General features: G+C 50.7%; 10 protein-coding genes across 10 annotated transcripts; 5 read left to right on the top strand and 5 right to left on the bottom strand.

The window, feature by feature from the left end:
- Positions 1 to 344: 344 nt before the first annotated feature.
- LCP9604111_3520 (alkaline phosphatase family protein) lies at positions 345 to 2,431 on the top strand (the record flags this gene model as incomplete). Its single annotated transcript, XM_039071118.1, has 3 exons — positions 345 to 422; positions 477 to 603; positions 657 to 2,431. 3 exons carry the CDS (start codon positions 345 to 347, stop codon positions 2,429 to 2,431), a joined length of 1,980 nt encoding a protein of 659 aa, XP_038930787.1.
- Positions 2,432 to 3,019: 588 nt separating this feature from the next.
- Positions 3,020 to 4,584, bottom strand: LCP9604111_3519 (mitofusin complex protein UGO1; the record flags this gene model as incomplete). Its single annotated transcript, XM_039071116.1, has 2 exons — positions 3,020 to 4,159; positions 4,222 to 4,584. 2 exons carry the CDS (start codon positions 4,582 to 4,584, stop codon positions 3,020 to 3,022), a joined length of 1,503 nt encoding a protein of 500 aa, XP_038930786.1.
- Positions 4,585 to 4,794: 210 nt separating this feature from the next.
- On the top strand, positions 4,795 to 5,522 carry LCP9604111_3518 (ferredoxin family 2Fe-2S iron-sulfur cluster binding protein; the record flags this gene model as incomplete). Its single annotated transcript, XM_039071115.1, has 3 exons — positions 4,795 to 5,054; positions 5,113 to 5,219; positions 5,281 to 5,522. 3 exons carry the CDS (start codon positions 4,795 to 4,797, stop codon positions 5,520 to 5,522), a joined length of 609 nt encoding a protein of 202 aa, XP_038930785.1.
- Positions 5,523 to 5,827: 305 nt separating this feature from the next.
- Positions 5,828 to 6,739, bottom strand: LCP9604111_3517 (rRNA-processing protein RRP15; the record flags this gene model as incomplete). The annotated part of the gene is made up of 1 exon (XM_039071114.1): positions 5,828 to 6,739. One exon carries the CDS (start codon positions 6,737 to 6,739, stop codon positions 5,828 to 5,830), a length of 912 nt encoding a protein of 303 aa, XP_038930784.1.
- Positions 6,740 to 6,986: 247 nt separating this feature from the next.
- LCP9604111_3516 (RNA-binding signal recognition particle subunit SRP54) lies at positions 6,987 to 8,608 on the top strand (the record flags this gene model as incomplete). The annotated part of the gene is made up of 2 exons (XM_039071113.1): positions 6,987 to 7,064; positions 7,118 to 8,608. The coding sequence occupies 2 exons, from the start codon at positions 6,987 to 6,989 to the stop codon at positions 8,606 to 8,608; spliced, it is 1,569 nt and encodes a 522-aa protein (XP_038930783.1).
- A 696-nt stretch (positions 8,609 to 9,304) lies between these two features.
- Positions 9,305 to 10,816, bottom strand: hapX (bZIP transcription factor HapX; the record flags this gene model as incomplete). The annotated part of the gene is made up of 1 exon (XM_039071112.1): positions 9,305 to 10,816. One exon carries the CDS (start codon positions 10,814 to 10,816, stop codon positions 9,305 to 9,307), a length of 1,512 nt encoding a protein of 503 aa, XP_038930782.1.
- A 1,910-nt stretch (positions 10,817 to 12,726) lies between these two features.
- LCP9604111_3514 (zinc-dependent alcohol dehydrogenase) lies at positions 12,727 to 14,327 on the bottom strand (the record flags this gene model as incomplete). Its single annotated transcript, XM_039071111.1, has 5 exons — positions 12,727 to 13,005; positions 13,056 to 13,633; positions 13,717 to 13,944; positions 14,010 to 14,105; positions 14,165 to 14,327. The coding sequence occupies 5 exons, from the start codon at positions 14,325 to 14,327 to the stop codon at positions 12,727 to 12,729; spliced, it is 1,344 nt and encodes a 447-aa protein (XP_038930781.1).
- A 481-nt stretch (positions 14,328 to 14,808) lies between these two features.
- Positions 14,809 to 15,091, top strand: LCP9604111_3513 (uncharacterized protein; the record flags this gene model as incomplete). The annotated part of the gene is made up of 2 exons (XM_039071110.1): positions 14,809 to 14,943; positions 14,996 to 15,091. 2 exons carry the CDS (start codon positions 14,809 to 14,811, stop codon positions 15,089 to 15,091), a joined length of 231 nt encoding a protein of 76 aa, XP_038930780.1.
- A 1,539-nt stretch (positions 15,092 to 16,630) lies between these two features.
- Positions 16,631 to 18,175, top strand: LCP9604111_3512 (M18 family aminopeptidase; the record flags this gene model as incomplete). Its single annotated transcript, XM_039071109.1, has 1 exon — positions 16,631 to 18,175. One exon carries the CDS (start codon positions 16,631 to 16,633, stop codon positions 18,173 to 18,175), a length of 1,545 nt encoding a protein of 514 aa, XP_038930779.1.
- A 463-nt stretch (positions 18,176 to 18,638) lies between these two features.
- Positions 18,639 to 20,032, bottom strand: LCP9604111_3511 (uncharacterized protein; the record flags this gene model as incomplete). Its single annotated transcript, XM_039071108.1, has 5 exons — positions 18,639 to 19,048; positions 19,108 to 19,175; positions 19,233 to 19,606; positions 19,668 to 19,772; positions 19,832 to 20,032. The coding sequence occupies 5 exons, from the start codon at positions 20,030 to 20,032 to the stop codon at positions 18,639 to 18,641; spliced, it is 1,158 nt and encodes a 385-aa protein (XP_038930778.1).
- Between the last annotated feature and the right edge of the window lie 345 nt (positions 20,033 to 20,377).

The following is a 20,377-nucleotide window of genomic DNA, read 5'->3' as shown; positions in this document are numbered from 1 at the left end:
TTATGAATATGTGCTTTAAATAGAGAACTACTGCACGTGAGCGTTACTAGCCTCAGATTTCACCTAAATTATAAGTACTACCAATGTAATTAAAGTAAGTAACTTTGATTTCTGGTCAGGCAATAACATCAATTGTACTATTTATACAATTCATCTATACAATTCACGGGGAGTTGATTTTCAATAGCAACCAATACGATTGCCGCTCTGGTCCCTGGATACGTCATCACCCTAGGAAATCACCAAGACAACCTTCCACCCTTCACCATCTCCATTGTTTCCATTGTTTCCATTTAGCATGAAGTAATCTTCACTCTTGACATTTGGTCATATTGCCTTTCATAATGGCCTCCCTACGGCGTATTGCTGTGGCCACGAGCTCGACGATCATCCGACTGACCAGCTTCATATTTCTACGATGGGTATAAGGTCCCCATAGGTTAACCTTGTGTTTCAGAAAACTCACGCATTTACAGATCCCTGGCCATCACTTTGTGCCTCTCGTGGTTACCTCTCTCGTGGTGTACCTGTCGTCAATAATCTCCTTGCTCAAGGATACCCAGCCTCACGAAAGCCAAACGACTAAAGCTCGAGACTCGAATAGTCAGGCTCCACTTCCAAATGATCAGAATCTGAGATACTAACATGCTTCACAGGGCATAACTCCGTGTCTAGCCGTGCCAAAGATGGCGATTCTGTGCTTAAAACACTATTGACAGGGCTGCCCTCTCCAAAGTGGCCCCTGCTGACCAGGATCACAATTATAATCAATGTAGCCCTGGCGGTCCTGACACTTGACTTCTTGACCCGTGGTATTCTACTTTATTCTACCACAAATGTTGCATTCTCACGTATTGGATATGTCTCCCCGACCACTGCCAACTTGGTCTTTCGCGAGCCGGATTCGGCTCGCCTACCAGTGGCGGTCATGTTCCAGGAGGTCTCTGACCTAAGCCAGGACTGGTATGAAGAGGGCATCGTTTACAAGCTGGATGACTCCACCGACTTCACTACAACTGTGACCCTGACCGACCTGAAGCCGGCGACACAGTATCGCTACTCGCTGTCCAACAACAAGTCTGGCACATTTACCACGGCACCATTGCCCGAAACTTCCGAATCAAGCCGACTATCATTTGTAACATCAAGTTGTCTGAAGCCAAACTTCCCTTACAACCTACTATCGCATCCACTACGGGTCCCGGGCCTCGAGCAAATGACCGACGCCCTCGCCAAACTGCCCAAGCTATTCCGTCCATCATTCATGCTCTTCCTAGGCGACTTCATCTACATAGATGTTCCCTGGCGCTTTGGCTCAACAATGTCACACTACCGTAGCGAGTACAGACGTATCTACTCATCCCCCTCCTGGACCCACGGACCAGAAGACAACCGCGCCATTGACCTCCCCTGGCTGCATACCCTGGATGACCACGAGATCGAAAACGACTGGTCGCAAGGCAACACAACCGCCCCGTATCCCGCAGCAGCAGACCCCTTCATCCACTACCACGTGCGAGCAAACCCACCCATTCCCGCAGCACCCTTCGCCGACCCAGACAACGTAACCTACTTCGCCTTCACCCACGGCCCAGCCTCATTCTTCATGCTAGACACACGTACCTACCGCACCGAGCCCTCTTACAAGAACTCAACCATCCTCGGCCAGTCCCAGCTCCAATCTCTCCTCGCGTACATCTCGACCCCAGAGCCAGCCGGCACACACTGGAAAATCATCTCCTCCAGCGTCCCCTTCACTAAGAACTGGCACGTCGGCACCACAGATACATGGGGCGGGTTCCTGGACGAGCGCCGCACCGTCTTCGAAGCAATGTGGCGCGCAGAGCGCGATCTAGGCATTCGCATCGTCATGCTTAGCGGTGACAGACATGAATTCGGGGCTACTAGGTTCCCAGACCCGGAACTTAAACTCGGTCCAGATCAGCTGTTGCCTAACACGGCCGGGCTGGGACTGCATGAGTTCAGCGTTGGCCCATTGAGCATGTTTTACCTCCCCATCCGTACATACCACCAGACAGACTCCGAGGATGTTATGGTGAAGTACGCGCCGAATGGGAATAGTAAGTTCGGGCTTATTGATATCGCGGACGAGGTTGAAGATGTTGGTTTGACCGCTGCTGCGCCTGTTCGCGCTCGCAGCTCGGTTCTGACGTACTCGTTGTATGTGGATGGGGAGGTTGTTTGGAAGTATCGTCTTAGTGTCCCATTAGACCGCGACGTGAGTGTCCATAGCCCGTCTCTGCCGCCGGGCCGTGTGGTTGAGGATGACATTCCGGATCTGAGTTGGAGTGTGGTGCTTGGGACTGTTGTGGGACGGGTGCCGGTATTGGCGAAGCGGGTTGTTGAGACGGTTAATGGTCTTTACTATCAACTTGCAGATCGACTAGAGAAGATGGAGAGACTTGATTAGTTCATTAGACTAGACTGTTTCTCAAAGGAAGCGCCTCGCTTGCTCGGTCGGATCTGTTCAAGGCGAGTTGAACCAAGCTGGTAGTCTCGAATAATACAGTAGTAAAATTAGCGCTAGTTCAATCTAAACAATTTCCTTTTTTAAGCAATCATCAAATGAATTAGATGCCCGGCAAGCCCGGAGTGAGATGGGCTGCGTTGTATCTCGTTACATAGCTATGTGGTTATGAAGGAGGGTTTTATACACGGTTTGCACTGCAGAACAGGGGACTGCTAACCCAAAAACTTGACGCCGTTTGACTTTGCCCCCTGGATCCGTTCACTGGGGTATAAGATGTAGACAAAAGGGATGAGAGGAGAGTGGAGACCGAAGACCAATGACGCATGCGATAGGGGAAATGCTTCTTGCCAATATGGAAGATTCAAGATATCGATTGTCGCGACCAGTAAAGTAAGAGGGATAGAGAAATGAAAGAAAATCGGAGACTTGAGGATGTCTCTTCACGAATAATTAATTGGGTCGGTAGTGGCGATATAGTGGCTCCAAATGGAAGGCGAAGACAAAGACCTCATGGCTCGACGGCGTCGATTAGAAGAGTCCACCGCTGGAACGGCCGTGACCACCTCTTGTCGTCACTTCATCTTCGTTGCCTCCAGCAATTCCGCCCAGCAGACTGGCGCCCCAGATGCCGGCGATACCCCACATGCCAATACGCCAGCCGCGGTACAGGCCCTGAATACCTTGGCCTTGCTGTCGCTTCTTCTGTGAGGTACGCTGGCCGAGGAGCTGCTTGGCGCGCTCCTTCTCGGACGGTTTCGAGCTGACACCTTCTTCATAAACGACATGCCACATCGTGCCAATGATACCGCGGTAAGTCCGCGGGGTAGGGACAATGGTTTCCACATCGGACGCATCAATAGATGCTGTACTGATGCTACCGCCTGAGTACTTTTGGCGCAGACTCAAGGATGTGTATGTAGCGATCTGGGCGCGTCGGAGCACGGTCTCGAGTGGGAATCGCACGGCGAGTTCAAGTCCTGAGACAAGGAAGGCACACATGTTCCATGCGTTAGGATTTAGGAGAGGATCAATGGACAGATACGATTTGAGGAAGAGTGGTGTCGAGGTCATAATGAGGGTAGGAAGACTTGAATGAAGCACCGTGATTGGGACGAGATGCGAAGGGATCGTGCAGTTGGGCGTGGGGAGCTGGCGGATAGCTCGGACAAGGGACCTTGGCCCATGGGTTGCTGGCGTGAGCATCAGGAATGTACGAGCGGTGTCGATGGGAGCTAGGATCAGGGCGGATAGCGAGGTTGAAATGAATGACACCACCAGGGTTGCCAGAGGGGATGATGCCGTCAGAATGTCCGCTGTCATCGACATGGAAATGTCCTCTTCTGGCAAGCCAGCGATTGCCGATAGAAGACTACGGATGAAGGTGTTCAAGGTGGGCAGGAGAAGTGAGTAAATGAATGTAGAGTTGGAGGACTTCCAGAGGGAGGTTGGCCCGCTGGAGGACCAGAGCTGGGATAAAACTTCGGTCAAGGAGTTCGAGTTCTTGAGAGTCAAGACATGTTTAGACTGTGCGGCAGACTCTGGTCGAATATAACCACTACGGTCGGTGATGTGGTGGTGTGATTTACGAGATCGAGGTGTACTCGGGCTCGGCGTTGGAGGGGCAGCTGAGGTGAAGTAACTGGTTTCATCATCGGATGTTTCTGAGTCCTATACACAAATCTGTCAGTCATTTAAAGCCATATATTAGCTTTAGATAACAGCCTCCTTACTGAATCATAAGAGCTTCCTTCAGTACCCGGCATCGAGTTCCGATCCCACTGCTCCTCTGCGGCGTCTGGTACGACATACACCTGCAGGATGGTTTTGGCGACGTCGAACGGCTGTGCAGTAAGAACCTTGGTGTAGCGAACAAGCGCTCGGTTCAATGCATCGCGGGCCCAGTCAGACACCGAGGGTGAAGCTTCCAGATAATCGGCATAGTCCAAGTCCGGCATGAACTCACGCGCTGTGCTGCCAAACACCTGGGCTGACGACGGCGATGCCACTTCAGCAGGCGCATTTGAAGCGGGCGATAAGCCAGACGGGGGGATATAGTAAGGCCGCAAGGGATTGATCCCTTCACGAGACGCCATAATGTGATGATGATCGGAGATAAAGGTGGTTCGGGGAAAGAAGAACGGGAGGAGTGGAATGTCCGAACGCCCAAGCTTTGTCAGTCCTTTTTTTTCCTCCGCGGCCATTGGACGGTCATCGCTCGCTCTTCCATTTTCGCCCGGATGCTCTTTTTTTCTCTGTTGGCTTTCAAAATCCCCTTTTAATTTATTTATTCCCTCTTCTACAACATGGCTTTCTGGCGAGAAGTTGGTCAGCAGTTGCGCCGTGTACCTAAGACCGGGGATATCTGTTTGACTCAATCGCGGAGATCCCTAAGTTATTCAAGGTCATGGAGGAACACCGGAATCACAACACCCAGTCGCTCGCAAACCAATGCACAGAGATCCCTTCAATCACCTTGGAAAGGATATAATACAGCCCGGCGTGCCTTCTCAGTGACTGCACAAGCTGCGCATGGTCATATCACGCCGCCCAAGCCCGGCGAAGAGTACGCCCACCAGATCGCAGTTCTTGCGCTGTTGTACTATTTCTGACTGACTCTGTAGGATCAACTTGACTTTCATCGATAAGGATGGCACCAAGGTCGACCTCCAAGTTGCCGAGGGGGATAACCTACTCGATATCGCACAGGCAAATGACCTTGAAATGGAAGGTGAGTTGAGCCGATATAATGCTTATTTGACCCCAAATTTCTGACTTTATCCCGGGAATAGGTGCATGCGGAGGATCCTGTGCCTGCTCAACTTGCCATGTGATTGTGGATGACCCGGAAACCTTTGATAAAATGGAAGAACCATCGGACGACGAGAACGACATGTTGGACCTGGCTTTCGGGCTTACCGAGACCTCCCGGCTGGGGTGCCAGGTGATTATGACCAAGGATCTTGACGGAATGGTTGTGCGATTGCCGTCCATGACACGGAATCTCCAAGCAAGCGACTTTGAGTCGAAATAAAGACACTAGCAGAGACCCCGGGAGGGACTGTTTTTGATCTGGAAAACCCTCACATATTATCCGAATAGCCAGATGGTTACAGCGGGGGTTTGTGGTCCTATTCGTCCTATTTGGACGCCGAATAGGACTTTGTACTGTAATATTCGTCCGATGCATCTGGTGGACTTGCGCGGTATCGCAAAATGAAAATCTCCTGTACTATTTTTATCAAACAAGACTCTCTACATAAGCAATGTAGACAAAATATATAACAAAAAAATATCTTCCAACGCCAGAAATATGCCATGGGTAATCGTAGATCCAGCTCACGCCTCTTCGATATTCAAAGGCTTTCCCTTCTTTCCATTGATCAATTCAAGGAATCCTTGCTTGCTGACCTCGTTGGCAGCCTTCTCCCGCTCTCCCATACCAATTGTGCCCTTCTTGCGCTCATCCTTGGCCGCCTCCTCTCCGCGGACTTGAGCCGCGCGCACAGCATTGAACAGCTTCACGACACCACGCTGCGCCATCTTGCGCACCCGCTTCTCCTCCTCAGCGACGGGACCGGCAATTCCTCGCTGGATACCCATCACATCACGGACGCGGCCGCGATCCATTTCCTCTTTCTTCTCGGCGCGCATTTTAGCCCGCGCGGCGTTGTCGAGCTTCTCATCTGCAGCCTCGTTGACCAACTTCGCAGCATACGAGCTTCGCGAGAGAACGGGATCAGCCCGTGCGGAGGTAGGAAGTTTCGTGGATAGAATTTTGGAGATGGAGGTTGAGAATGCGGTAGGGTCGTTGCGCTTAGGGACAGCTCGGCCGCGATTGGCGCCTGTGGGTTTGCCGGCCGGAGACGAGTCGGAAAGATCATCTGCATCAGAATCAGACGCGTCGCTTTCATCGTCGTCATTCTCAAGGTCTTCGTCGTCCAGCTCAATCTCCTCGCCGATATTGGAGTCTGAGTCGCTATCGTCTGATTTTTTCGGTTCCGGTGTGGGTGCTTCTTCTTGTGTCTTTGCCTTCTTCATGCGGATATCGAGAGCCGAGGGCTTGGCTACTGTGACACCTCCCTCTTCGGCGTCTGAGTCTTCAAGACTGACGGGGTTGAAATTGCCATCTTCTTCTTCGTCCTCGGAGCTGCTGTGATAGAAGCGCTGCTTGACGAACTTCTTCTTGCGACCAGTGTTGCCCTTTAGGCCATCAAGGACCTTGCGTTTTTTGGAAACAGCAGGAGGCATTGTCACAGAAAAATATTGCGATAAATGCAAGGAAAGAAGAAAGTCAAGACGCTGATCCAAAAGTGCCCGTATCACAACTTTTTTTGGGGGCGGTGAGAAACCATCGGCTCTCCGATTGGCCCCTCCACATTGCCTCTCTGGTCTCTCAACGGGCTTCATCCTCACCCCTCCACCATCGCGAAATCATTGACGACTACGGTCTTAGTCTAATTTATTTTCTAATTGTTTACCTACGCACATATTCACCATGGTTCTTCAAGACCTTGGGCGGCGAATCAACTCCGCTGTCAATGACCTGACGAGGTCCAGTAACCTCGATGAGAAGGTATGCTATGTGTCCAGTGTGGCCCATAAGCCAGCCCGCTAATATAACAACAGGCCTTCGATGACATGCTCAAAGAAATTTGCGCCGCTCTTCTTTCCGCCGATGTCAACGTCCGTCTCGTTGGAACCCTACGCAAATCGATCAAGGCTAGCGTAAACTTCGCATCGCTCCCAGCCGCAGTGAACAAGAAGCGACTGATCCAGAAGACCGTCTTCGACGAGCTCGTAAAATTGGTGGACCCGCGTGCAGACTCCTTCCGGCCGAAGAAGGGTCGCTCCAATGTGATCATGTTCGTCGGTTTGCAGGGTGCGGGTAAGACAACAACGTGTACAAAGCTGGCTCGGCACTACCAGACGCGAGGATTCAAAACAGCGCTGGTTTGCGCAGATACCTTCCGTGCCGGTGCTTTTGATCAGCTGAAACAGAACGCTACCAAGGCCAAGATCCCATACTATGGTAGTCTGACGCAGACGGATCCTGCTGTCGTGGCCGCGGAGGGTGTGGCCAAGTTTAAGAAAGAGCGTTTCGATATCATCATTGTCGATACCAGTGGTCGCCACCGACAAGAGGAGGAGCTCTTCACGGAAATGACACAAATTCAGAATGCTGTAACACCAGATCAGACTATTCTCGTGCTCGACAGCACAATTGGTCAATCTGCCGAGGCTCAGTCCGCTGCGTTCAAGGCAACGGCAGACTTTGGAGCTATTATTATTACCAAGACTGACGGTCATGCCGCCGGTGGTGGTGCCATTTCCGCTGTCGCCGCGACGCACACTCCTATTATCTTCCTTGGTACTGGTGAGCACATGATGGACCTAGAGCGATTCGAGCCCCGCGCGTTTGTTCAGAAGCTACTAGGCATGGGCGATGTCGCCGGGCTGGTCGAGCATGTACAGGCCATGACAAAGGATTCCGCGGGTGCCAAGGAGACATACAAGCACATTGCGGAAGGTATCTACACTCTGCGCGACTTCCGGGAGAACATCACCTCAATCATGAAGATGGGCCCGCTGTCTAAATTGTCCGGCATGATTCCCGGTCTGTCTAACATGACCCAGGGTCTGGATGACGAGGACGGCTCACTGAAGCTGCGCCGCATGGTCTACATCTTCGACAGCATGACTGTAGCCGAGCTGGATGGCGACGGCAAGAACTTCGTCGAGCAGCCTAGCCGCATGGTCCGCATCGCGCACGGCAGCGGAACCAGCGTCCGTGAAGTTGAGGACGTGCTCTCCCAGCACCGCATGATGGCCGGCATGGCCAAGCGTGTTGGCGGCCAGAAGAAGCAGATGCAACAAGCTCAGAACATGATGAAGGGCGGAAACAAGAACCAGCAGATGGCTGCCATGCAGAAGCGCATGGCGTCGATGGGCGGTGCCGGCGGCGGTGGCATGCCCGGTATGCCCGATATGGCCAAGATGATGCAGATGATGGGAGGTGGCGGTGGCGGCATGCCGGATATGCAGAGCCTAATGAGCCAAATGGGCGGGTTGATGGGTGGAATGGGAGGAGGTGGTGGTGGACGTGGAAGAGGACGTTAAGCCCGGGCTTTGCTAATCTTCTTGTTTCATCCCTGCGTTTTTCTTTCCCCTTTCCATATCCCACCGCTGGCTCATCAACTTAGCATTTGGGCTGGTGTTTGGCGTTTTCTTGCTACTTCGCATTATATGCAACCCACATTCGAGAACAAATTTGGTAATGAGCCTATCACTATCACATATACCATCCTGAAAAAGGAATCATGTCCCCTTCTTGTTCTACCACAATTACACTTTTGAAACGGAAGTTTGCAGTGCGGTACTATCGTTGTATTCATAATAAAATCACGTTGTACACATAATCCTGAAACAGAAACGCCGCTAAAATCCATCCGTCTAATAAGATTAGAGAATTGATACGAAAACAAAGGGACCGCCAGATCAACCATGGCCATGTTCATGGCGGCCAGGAGATCATGCACCAGGCGAGCCCAGTGAGATCGAATGAGAATCAACATGTTATGCTTTTGTGTTGGGGGATAGCAAATAAATCGAGTCATATAAATATAGATGAAGCCCAGATCGCTTCCCCATGAGAGGTAGGTCGAGAAAGACAGGAAGGATATGAAACAAGTCCGTATGGTACATGGAGCGCCCGGGAGAGGATGGGGGGTATGGGTATCAAAAGTGTCCTTGTAGGGAGGACCGGAAAAAAACACAAAGGAAACCCGGACGCATGAAATCCATAACAAGGATTGCTTATTTTTCGGCGAAGCGACGGTCGAAGTATCGGAGCACACCCATGACGCTTGCAGCCTCAACTTCCAGGGCAGCGCGGCTGCCAGGGGGAGCGATTTCGCGGGGATCGGGGAGGGTGTGGAGCTTCGGCAGCCAGGTTGAGATTTCGTCGGTGGCGCGGGAGAAGTTCGGGTGACGGGAGAGGGTGGTAAAGGCGTCAGCACAGCTGAGTGTTAGCTCTGATGGCGGAGCGGGCTTGGGTGCAGGAGGTTGCGAAGGCATGGGGGCGTTGTTACGCGGCTTGGGCGCGGTGGCGGGGGCATTTCTCGACATGCAGCATCCACCGTCCTTTCCTCCGCCTCCGCAGCAGCCTCCTCCCGATGGAGTGCCGCTCGCTGACCGGGAGGCTGCCAACGTCTTGCAAAAAAGAGTGCTTCGGGGGTCGGACTGGCACTGGGCGCAGGTGCCTGGACCGTTGGCACAGGAATTAGTCGCTTGGCTGATAGGTGGGAGGGTCACTTCTGAGCGGACGTCTCCCTCGGATGGTGGCGGGGTGAATTGGGAGATGGATTGAATCGGTGCGAGACGATTGGTCTCAAATGTATTGATGTTGCGTACACGTTGCTGCTCCTGTGCGGCCATTTCGGCGCAGATGCAGGGAGTGCCGTCTTGGCAGAACCCGCAGGGATCAACGGGAGGCGAAGAAACATCGTTGTCGTGAGACTGGGTTGGAACGCTAGAAAACTGAGCGGTAAAGTCGATTTCCATCTCTTCCGGATCGGGCTTGATGTGGGGATCCCTATGATCTCGTTCCGGGCTGCCAACGCCATGAGGTGAGTGTCTAGAACGAGACGACTCATGGGTATCAATTTGCATGCCAAATGCATCTTCAATGCACTGGCAGTGGGCGTTGGAGCAGTTGTTGCACCCCGGAGGTATACTCATCTGGCTATCTTCCTTGTTGCGTTCGGTACTTGTAGGCTGAACATCCTCCATTCGGGAGCTTTTGGTCTTACGAGGTGGCAAGGGAACAGAGTCCGGAACGGGCGCAGGCTTGCTGACACTAGGGCCAGCGAAAGATGACCGGAACTCCTTGACAAGGGTTTCCTTTGCGCTGCGCTCGATCGATACTTCCTTCTCTAAGGCGTGACACCGGTCGCGCCACCATCCCATCTCTTCACGGCATTGATCAATCTCACCAGAGAGGTTTCCAATTTGCTGTTGGAGCGAGGCGACTTGGATCTCGTGGCTATCTTCAATTTCTTTCATTTGCTCTTCCAGTTCACTAACACGGGCGGCCCGGCGCTCACGGAACGCTCGTTGAGCTGCTCGGTTCTGAGCTTTGCGTTTGGTTGGCGGTGTATCTGTAGCTGGCTTGCGACCAGGCTTGGGACGTGGTGGGATTACCCATTCTCGCGAGGTGATGGAGCCGGGGGTACCCGGGCCTGGAGATGGGGCTACAGAGGGCCTGGCGGCTAGCGTGGGCGCCGGTGCGAGGGCCAGTGCAGAAACCCCAGCTGGAGCAGGTGCCATAGACACACTGGCCATCTTGACACCAAATTGAGCTTCAAATACTGTTTGGAGGTCAGTTGTGGGCAACTAATCGGGCGTAGTCGGGGCACACGCACGAGCCGTTTCTCGGTCGGAAGAGCGGAAGTGCGCTCATAAGAGCCGATAAGCGAAAATGACTAGTTGGAGAGAAAGAACGAGGTTCCTTTCAAACTCTGTTCTGTATGAGATAATCAGACTGGGGATGGACGCATGGACACTCAAAGAGTATAGAAAGGTTAAAGAGAAGAGAGAGATGCGAAGGGAGGGGGAGGAAGCCGAGAAAAAGCGGCCGATGATCAGATTAGATTATGTGCTCACATGATGCCGGTTTCGGACATTGAGCTTTCGGTTGTTATAGAAGTTCCGTTCTTCCAAGGTTGGCTCTTCTTTTTCTTTTTCTGCTGATTTACCATTGGTCTATTTACTATTTCGCTAAACCTAATCCTGTAAGGAGCTCCTCTTTTGAAATTTTTATCTGATCCGAATCTGAGTGGAGATGGTTCCGAGCAAGCGTTGGTGGGCTGACGCAACATATTCTACTGTATGGAGTAATATAATCTCTTATTTTCTTCGCTAACTGCGTGTAATTGTTTCATAGACGCAGCTCGAGCACCAATTGCTTGAACTAGAACCAGCAAAGGACAGTTGCAATGGCAAAATCCCGTCCCAACTTCCAACTCTGCACTTCATAACGTACTGACTTCCTATGCAGCTCACCGTTCTCCCGCCTGATCTTCGATGACTCAATGACAGGCGACACGGATCAAAATTCTCCAGTCAAAGTAAAATTTGTTCGAGTGGAGCGTCTCGTCAATCCATTGACCATGGGTGGGCGAGACGCCCCCTACTTCCGGTCTACCAGCCCTGTAGCCACTTAGCACTACCTAGTAGCAACGGCCATCGGGCCAATGAGAACGTGCCAATGCACAAGGGAACTTTCCCACGAGTCATCCATCAGCGGTGAGAGTATGGAAGAGTATGGATCGACATGGGAATTGGAACCCGTTCAGCCGCCGTTCTCGGTCTCTCTGATCTTATCTGATTGCACTAACGCCGCTCTAGGGTCAACCGCAATCCAAGGGTTGGAGTGAATATCGGCAAACTTATCCCTCTTTCACTGCCGTATCTTTTTCCCTCTCTGGATGATTGGTTCGGCCTTCTGTGGAAGTGGTTGGTGGTCTTGGCCCTTGCAAATGCCCCCCCACATAGCAGAATCTTATCAATCAGTGAACGATGCTCGCCAACCTCATTCCGAGCGAGGGCCGAACAGCGGAACTTTCGTGTACATCGCCCGATCTGGAGAATACCGCCGCCAGTTAGTCACAGCTAGAGCTGCTTGTGACGTGCGTATGCAGAGATTGACGGTGGGAAAAGTGGAATGTGTGGAAAGAAATCGCCGCCATTGGACACGCCCAGTCTCGGCGGAAAATTCAATCCACTATTCTCAGTTATATCTTTCCAGTGTACATAAACCGACTTAATGACGCAGTCTAGTGATATTCTAGCAAACACCAGGGACTTCCAATTTGCTCTTGATCTGCTGAGATGAATTCCAATAAGGATTCTAGCTAAAGCTAATCAATGCCGGGCTTGTTGTTCGTCTTCGGGGCTCTCAATCTGCAAGGGACATGAGCTCTACGTTGATATCTAGAATATGTTTCGGTTATCTAGTATTTGATTCATAAAATACCAATACTTTCTGGGGAGTCAAAGAAGTGAGAACAGAAATCACCTTTCCTTTGACGAGATCAGGTTGACCATTTGCCACTGAACGTTTCTGAGGGGCGGGTCTAGTATAGTTATATACGTCTGAGCGGAAATTATCACAGGGCTCATTCCAAATTGAGAGCTATTCTCTCCAAGACATTCATCAACATCGATGTAACAAGCATTCACAACTGCGTTAATCGAGGAGTTCCCTCTGCTGGAGGAGCAGAGTACTGGGTCTCCACAAAGACCTTCTGCATGCCTATCTCCCGCTTATTGAAACTCGCATACAATTTTTCCATGTCTTCCAAATGGACACGGTGGGTCACCATATCTAGCGGATTGATCTGGTTTGTCTCGATGAGATGCATGAGGTGCTTCCAATACTTTTGAACAGGAGCTTGTCCATTACCCATAAGGTGAACACCTGTCTGCATCAGAGCCCCAATGTTAAAGTGATTGGTCTGGGAGTGATTGTTAGATACTTCACTCTTCCGAAAACCGGTGAACTCACAAATGCGCTATAGACACCTGTCACCCCAACATGACCGAACGGGCGAACGGCAGTGATCATTTCATTCAACATCTCCGAAGTGTCCGTCTCCAACCCAAGCCTCTGCTCAAAGTAATGCGCCCATCCTTTGGCATATTCACCCGATGCACACTCTAAAGCAACATCGGGTCCGCCCTCGACCATCTTTTTCAGCTGTGATGTCACCGACTCACCTTTCGGTAGGTCACTGAAGATGATCGTCTCGATCCTCGGTTCTTTAGTCTTCACGAAGTCCAATCGCCATGCACCGTCACCTCCATCGATAAGGATGACTCGACTAGCTCCATGGAAGAAGCTATACTGTGCGCACATCTGCCCAATCGGTCCGGCTCCCCAGATCGCAACAACATCTCCTTTCTTCACACCCGTGTCGACCACACAGTTCCATGATGTTGCCATAACATCTGAGACATAAAGTGCCTTCTCATCTGGTACATCTGCTGGAATTTGAAGCAAATTGACGTCGCCGTACGGAACTCGAACATACTCGGCCTGGCCACCTGCAAACCCACCTGTGAAATGGGAATAGCCAAACATGCCTTTTTCCAATTTAGTATCAATATCTGGACCCTCAGGGCCGGGTGAAAGGTCAGATGCACATCGGCCACTCTGCTCAACTTACCTGCAGTTCGCTTCCCATACAAGGCATTGGCCAGAGCATTCTCGTTGGTTCGTTCACATACAGAATAATACTCTTTCCGACAATTCCTGCAAGTCCCACAGGCAATCGGAAAAGCAACAACAACTCTTTCTCCGACTTTGACGTTCTTTGCCTCTGGCCCTACACTTTCCACAATTCCACAGCATTCATGGCCGAGCACGTCGCCCTTCTGCATCTCGGGAATGACCCCTTTGTCCGGCACATTTGTGTCAGTCTACCCGGTCGCTCGGATGATCGTGAGATTATTTTCATACCGTGATACAGGTGCAGATCGCTACCGCAAATAGTGGTGCCTGTGATCCTGACAATAACGTCTCCAGGGTCGATCACACGCGGCTTCGGCATTTTCACTAATCAGTGGTCAGCAATGTACAAAAGCCTAACGCCGGCAATCGCCTCCCTCGCTTACCAACTTTGACTTGGTTCTTCCCTTGCCAAGTAGTAGCCTGGATCATCTCTCCTGTCTCCATTCCATGTTCATTGGCGTAGTTAGACACGTCAGTGGTGATTGTCGCATTATTACCACGTGGGAGTTTCTTTTCCAGTAGGTTTGCTGCCTGGGACATCGCCATTTTCAATATATTCGATGATACGTGTGGTTGGGATATAGCGAGTTTATGCTTTCACTGTCCATGGGGTTCAATAGGAACTTCCGGCTTGGTTTTAACTACTAGATTGCAGTATATGTAAAAATGACGAAACTTCCTGGTTTGGGGGTTTCTGTCAACTGACATCACCATGATGCGGCATGCCAGGTGCAGAGTCCATACATATGTTATCTATACGTACGGGATTTTCCCTGGCGTGTGGGGCTTTCCGCTTTTATGAGGGTCAGTAAGACCAAGCTCTTGGGAAACATCTCCGCGTACGTACATAGCAGGGCATTGCTTATTCTCTGATCCGAACTATGTATTGGCAAGGTCTTACTAGCTTCTACTTCTACTTTACATAGTCATTTACGAAATAAGGCCTCTCTATGTAATGTGATAAGTCATTGGGCAACATATGCAGTCTCAGAATGATACCAATGCTCCTAGGATATATTGCCGCTTAATGGTAGTGTTGATTTTCTCGGACGCAAAATCTCTTCATTGGCTACGGACAACGAGGAGTTGCTGCAGCCAAAGGCACATAACCTTGAGGGCTCCAATTATCCCGTTGCTTACCAGCGTCTGCGTTTTGGTTGAGGTGCGGCATCTCTTTGTTACGACCCAGAGCGGACCATGCTAACCCAGATCAGGAACCCGTCAAAGAGAGGATTCTGAGCAAGAATATACAAACTACTCTGGGCTCGTTCCCTCGTAAGCTGCATTCAGAGGGGACAGACAAAACATAATGGCTTTTTGCGGCCGGCCAAAGTATTGCTGCGCCGCAACAAATACAACCTTTCCATTGGTCAGCGTCAGTTGCAAAGGCGATGTTCAATATTCTCGTCGGAACCAATCTTCCAAAGTATCTCTGATCTTCAAAGACTATGCTGTCCCAACAAATCAGATGAAATGGGCTTTCAATTTGTCAGAGATACTTAATAATCTACAACTACTCGGCTCAGGCGGGCGCTTTGCTGGACCGAAAATCTCAAAAGAAGAAGAGTCGGGATACGTGTGTAGTGACAGTTTCAGTTCTATATATATGGACGGCAATATCATGCGGCTACTCGACAGGTATTTTCCCCGTTCACTCACCACCGCCGTGTCTTATCCTATAGTCTGGATCTATACAGAAAATAGCATCGATCACAACAGGGTGACAACAAGGTTCTTTCATCATCGCAGACAGCTGCCAGACCGAATAGGCCAAGATCAATGTCGGAGGCTCCGTGAATTGCCGTAATAACTACTCGGGTCGCAGTAATTGTCAAATAAAGGTAGGGAGTCCTGGCCATGGTTATTGTGCATAACCCGAAGAGTCTCTGCGATTTGTCCATCCAACTCTCGTTTTCGGAAGATCGTGGGTTTTCTTTTCGATAAGCGGAGGACATAGACCGGTACTGGTATCTTGCATTCATGGGCGGTTTGGTAGTCATAATCGGTGTTGTTTAGATCGACCACAAAAGAGGAGTGCTTGCCGGGGTAGATTGTGACCGCAGGGAAACGAGTCGTATTATTCCTATTGTATTGATGGAGGCCGTCCTGCGCCTCGCTGGCAAATGGACGTATAGATTCTAAATAATTGTTCGGATCAAGAATACTATTAGGAGTATCACCCAGTATTCGCATCGTTCCTGGAACAACGTCTGGGGGCAAGTCGAACAAGATCTCTCAAATTTGGCCCATCGCGTGGCTGCGAATATGTTGAGTTGAGTCGTCCATAGCAAGGAAGAGGATTGATGGTATGTGACAATAAGTGGATGTTGCTGGCCTCCCTGTGCATATGTGAAAAGATGAAGTCTCCATTGAATGTGAAGGTGAAGTCTATCATTGCTTGTTGAGCGAAAGGATTAATGTTCTTCCGTCTTTCCCCTAGCAGGAGCATGAAGGTTGGTCGTCTCAGCGACTGCGAGCCCCTACAACATGCATAAGGAGTCAGACTTACTAGAACTAATCTGGTAGCAAATGGCGTCATAGGACTTGATTTCAGTGTATGCGATTTGTAGGAACTAAGCATTTAGCTAACTACGGTGTAGATTGTTGCGACGATATTAACAAGTATCCTCTCACCTGCATATAAGTACTATTTGACCTGTAAGAAAAGAACATGTAGTTGTTGTGGACAGCTGAATCCGTTATCACCGGACTCGGCGATAACCCCCGGGGGCCCCGTGAACGGATCAGGTACCAGCCCCCGTCGGGACTCCGCCTTTTCCCCTCACGAGTCATTCTCTCCTCCAACTCTTCCTCTTCCCTACACTCATACAATCTACTACATTTACAACATGACCAGGAAGTACAGCTCGACCCAAGGCCTCGATATGCCATGGGCTTCACAAATGTCCGCCCAGCTGCCCAGTCCGGTCATTTCTGTACCTGCAGCACAGCCAGTCCGAGCTCAGGAACCGATCGCCGATGAACCTGTCCGACCCGAGGATTACTCCAAGCCCTACTGCGAGTTCATGACATCCAATCCCACGATATTTCACGCCGTTAAATCCTTCTCCAATCAGCTCGAAGAGCATGGCTACAAGCACCTCTCCGAACGAGCGGTGTGGACATCGGAGCTGAAACGAGGCGGCAAGTTCTACACTTCCCGCAACGGCAGCTCTTTGATCGCTTTCAACATTGGCTCCAAATATGAGAGCGGTAACGGCGTGGCTATCGTTGCTGGCCACGTCGATGCTTTGACTGCCAAACTGAAGCCCGTGTCCAAGCTACCGAACAAAGCAGGCTTCCAGCAGCTCGGCGTTGCCCCGTACGCCGGTGGCCTCGGTAATACTTGGTGGGATCGTGATCTTGGTATTGGTGGTCGCGTGCTCGTTCGCGATCCGAAGACTGGCAAGGTGGAGAATAAGCTGGTCAAACTTGACTGGCCTATTGCCCGTGTGCCTACCCTCGCTCCCCATTTCGGAACACCTGCGAATGGCCCGTTCAACCAGGAAACCCAAATGGTGCCTGTCATCGGAATTGATAACTCTGATTTGTTTGAAGACTCGAAGATTGAGTCCAGCGACATCAAGTTCGGGACGTTTACCTCGACCCAGCCTGAGAAGCTTGTGAAGATCATCTCCAAGGAGCTTGGCATCACAGACTACAGCACTATTGTCAACTGGGAATTGGAATTGTTTGATACTCAGCCCGCCCAACTAGGAGGTCTGGAGAAGGACATGATCTTCGCCGGTCGCATTGACGACAAGCTCTGCTGCTATGCTGCACAGGAAGCCCTCATTGCTTCCTCCGACAGCACATCGACCGGAACCGTGAAGATGGTTGGTATGTTCGACGATGAAGAGATTGGCAGTCTGCTCCGACAGGGTGCTCGGTCGAACTTTATGAGCAGCGTCATTGAACGGATTACCGAGGCCTTCGCGAAGGACAACTACGGCCCCAACCTCCTTTCTCAGACAGTGGCCAACAGCTTCTTGGTGTCATCAGATGTCATTCACGCAGTGAACCCGAACTTCCTCAATGTCTACCTGGAAAACCACGCGCCCCGCCTTAACGTTGGCGTGACAGTGTCTGCCGACTCTAACGGACACATGACTACCGACAGCGTTAGTGAGGGCCTCATTAGACGAGTTGCCGAGCGCTGTGGGTCAACCCTGCAGGTCTTCCAGATTCGCAATGACTCTCGCAGCGGTGGCACTATTGGGCCCATGACCAGTGCCCAGATCGGCATGAGGGCGATTGACTGCGGTATTCCGCAGCTGAGCATGCACAGTATCCGGGCGACTACTGGCAGCTTGGACCCCGGTCTGGGTGTCAAATTGTTCAAGGGATTCTTCGACTACTACGAAGAAGTCGATAAGGAGTTCGCCGACTTTTAAATTGGTAATTCCGTGCTTTGCTTTAGACAGTTAGAGCCTTTTCTCCTTTGTGCATCCCTATTCCAGGCGTATCGTCACGTTATTCTATGCTTTGGGTGTGTGTATTAGACTACAAGAAGTGGCTTCATTCTGTGACTATATGTATTGCTTTTCCAACTCTTAGCAATAAGTTATCTTTTTGATTCGATTGCTGTACCTCAACGAACTATATATCCAAGAATTTCCAAACATACATTTCACATTACTATATTTTTAAAATGACATAAGAAAAAAAATGAGTGTCCCACGGGTGTATCCCCATGGGGTAAATCATGGCCCGACAACTGCCAGGCTCAAAGAGCGTGGTGCAACGTTGACGAGGACCAAAAAACAAATCTGACGGGTATATCACATCATACTCCAAGCCACCAATGTGACTGCATGAGCCATTCAAAAACCAAATACGTGTCTATAAATCAGACCTTCAAAACGGCACCGCCAAATCCGCAGGCAAAGGACGAGGATGCGTCAGCGTATTGGGCCGACTCAGAGGCCGAGGAGCCGAGATAATCCCTGTCAATTTCTTATCTTCCTCTCTCGTCCAGCGCTTAATGCTAGATCTGAAGCTGGTCCTAGGAACAAGAGCGAGAACGCGCTCCGGGTCACCGGCGCCATACTCGTGTTCTTCGCCGGGTGCGCCGAGGGTTGATGCATCACAGTTCCAGTCGGAGTTGCGCCGGGTTGTATCGCCGCGGGCGGGGCGGCTGGCATTGAAGGTCGATATCATGCCTGGGAATATACGGGCGACGAGGGGTTTTAGGGTTGGTAAGCAGGCGCATATTATGCCTGTGTTGCATTCTATGGCGGACCAGGAGGCGGCGCCGACGTTGTCGTCTAGTTTGTGGGGTTAGCTTGGTTTTTGGGATGATAGGGCTGAGCGGTACGATACGTACAGGTGGGATCGGATGATTCGGCGATTTGTTTCAGGCTGACTAGACGGATGATACTGGTGACGCAGACACTAGTGGATGTTATGTTAGTCGTGGGAAAAGATGATGTTTGGAACAGGGTAACTCACAAGCCACCCAGGGCGAACATGATCATTAAAGCGACCTTTTGTTTTCGAGGTAAGTCGACTGCCATTAGAGCCGGGATGGGAATGATCAGGATAGCAACATCGGTTGAGATATGCATACTAGCATTGGAGAACCACAGGTTGGTCTTGTTCAAACAGAAACCTTGTATTGAATCGTCCCAGAATTTGGCCACGGGAATGCAGTTGAGGAATGCACTGATCACCGCCCATGTGCCATAGACGGCGAGGATGGTGATCATGATCCAACATACGACGCGCATGCGGTGCGTTGGGAAGACTCGAAAGTACTGCATCAGAATTGAGGCTTTGGCGCAGAGGACGGCGGCGTTGTAGAAAGGAATGGTGAGCCAGAAGGCCTATTCGGATTGTTTGTTAGATGCAGTTGACAGCTAATGACCCGGCTTAGGGCAAGCTCACCTTCATCTGTCTCTCGAAAATGTTTGGTGGGATATCTTTGAAATGCACTCCCATGCCACTGACGGCTTCGATAATGTCGAGGCCCATGAAGACATATGAATTCACCTATACATCTGCATCAGTATCTGGAGTCCTTTGATATCAGTACCAATCAACCAACCCACCAGTGCGATAATAACCATCCAGTCATTTGCTTCCACTCGGTTCATAAGTTTCATACGAGTATACATCCTCATCATCACGAAGCAGGTTGCCAAGACCGTGAACACAACGCTTATAATCAAGCCCTGCTCGCCTCGGGAGGACATAAGTATGCCGTCATCATCTCGCCTGAAGATCGCATCTCGAATGTACAATAGATTCATTGTCACGCGATCCTGTGGCTTCAGGAAAACAAAGGAATGGCTACTCCTCAAAGAGAAGATTGCCCGGAGGACAGCCTAACGATCCGATCAATAAGACGATCCTGATCTGATTAACGATTAAGATAGGGCACAAAGGAGCGGTAAGAGAACAACCTCTCCACCAAGAGGTGAAAAATCAAAGAGGATATCGCTCTATTATAATCCAAAGCGCATAAAGCTGATGCGCAGCGTCGCCATAAACAACCTTATGCAGCCCCAGAAACCAAACGGCCTAGGAAAGAATCCACTATCCCTTTTTGAGAGAGACACTTAAAGGACAGCCATTGTATCTCTCCTCGCTCCTCG

The sequence above is a fragment of the Penicillium roqueforti genome (assembly GCF_015533775.1).
Source record: "Penicillium roqueforti strain LCP96 04111 chromosome Unknown scaffold_05, whole genome shotgun sequence".
Classification (NCBI taxonomy): Eukaryota; Fungi; Ascomycota; class Eurotiomycetes; order Eurotiales; family Aspergillaceae; genus Penicillium; species Penicillium roqueforti.
The sequence above is the reverse complement of the archived record's forward strand: the minus strand, read 5'-3'. Positions and strand labels throughout refer to the sequence as shown.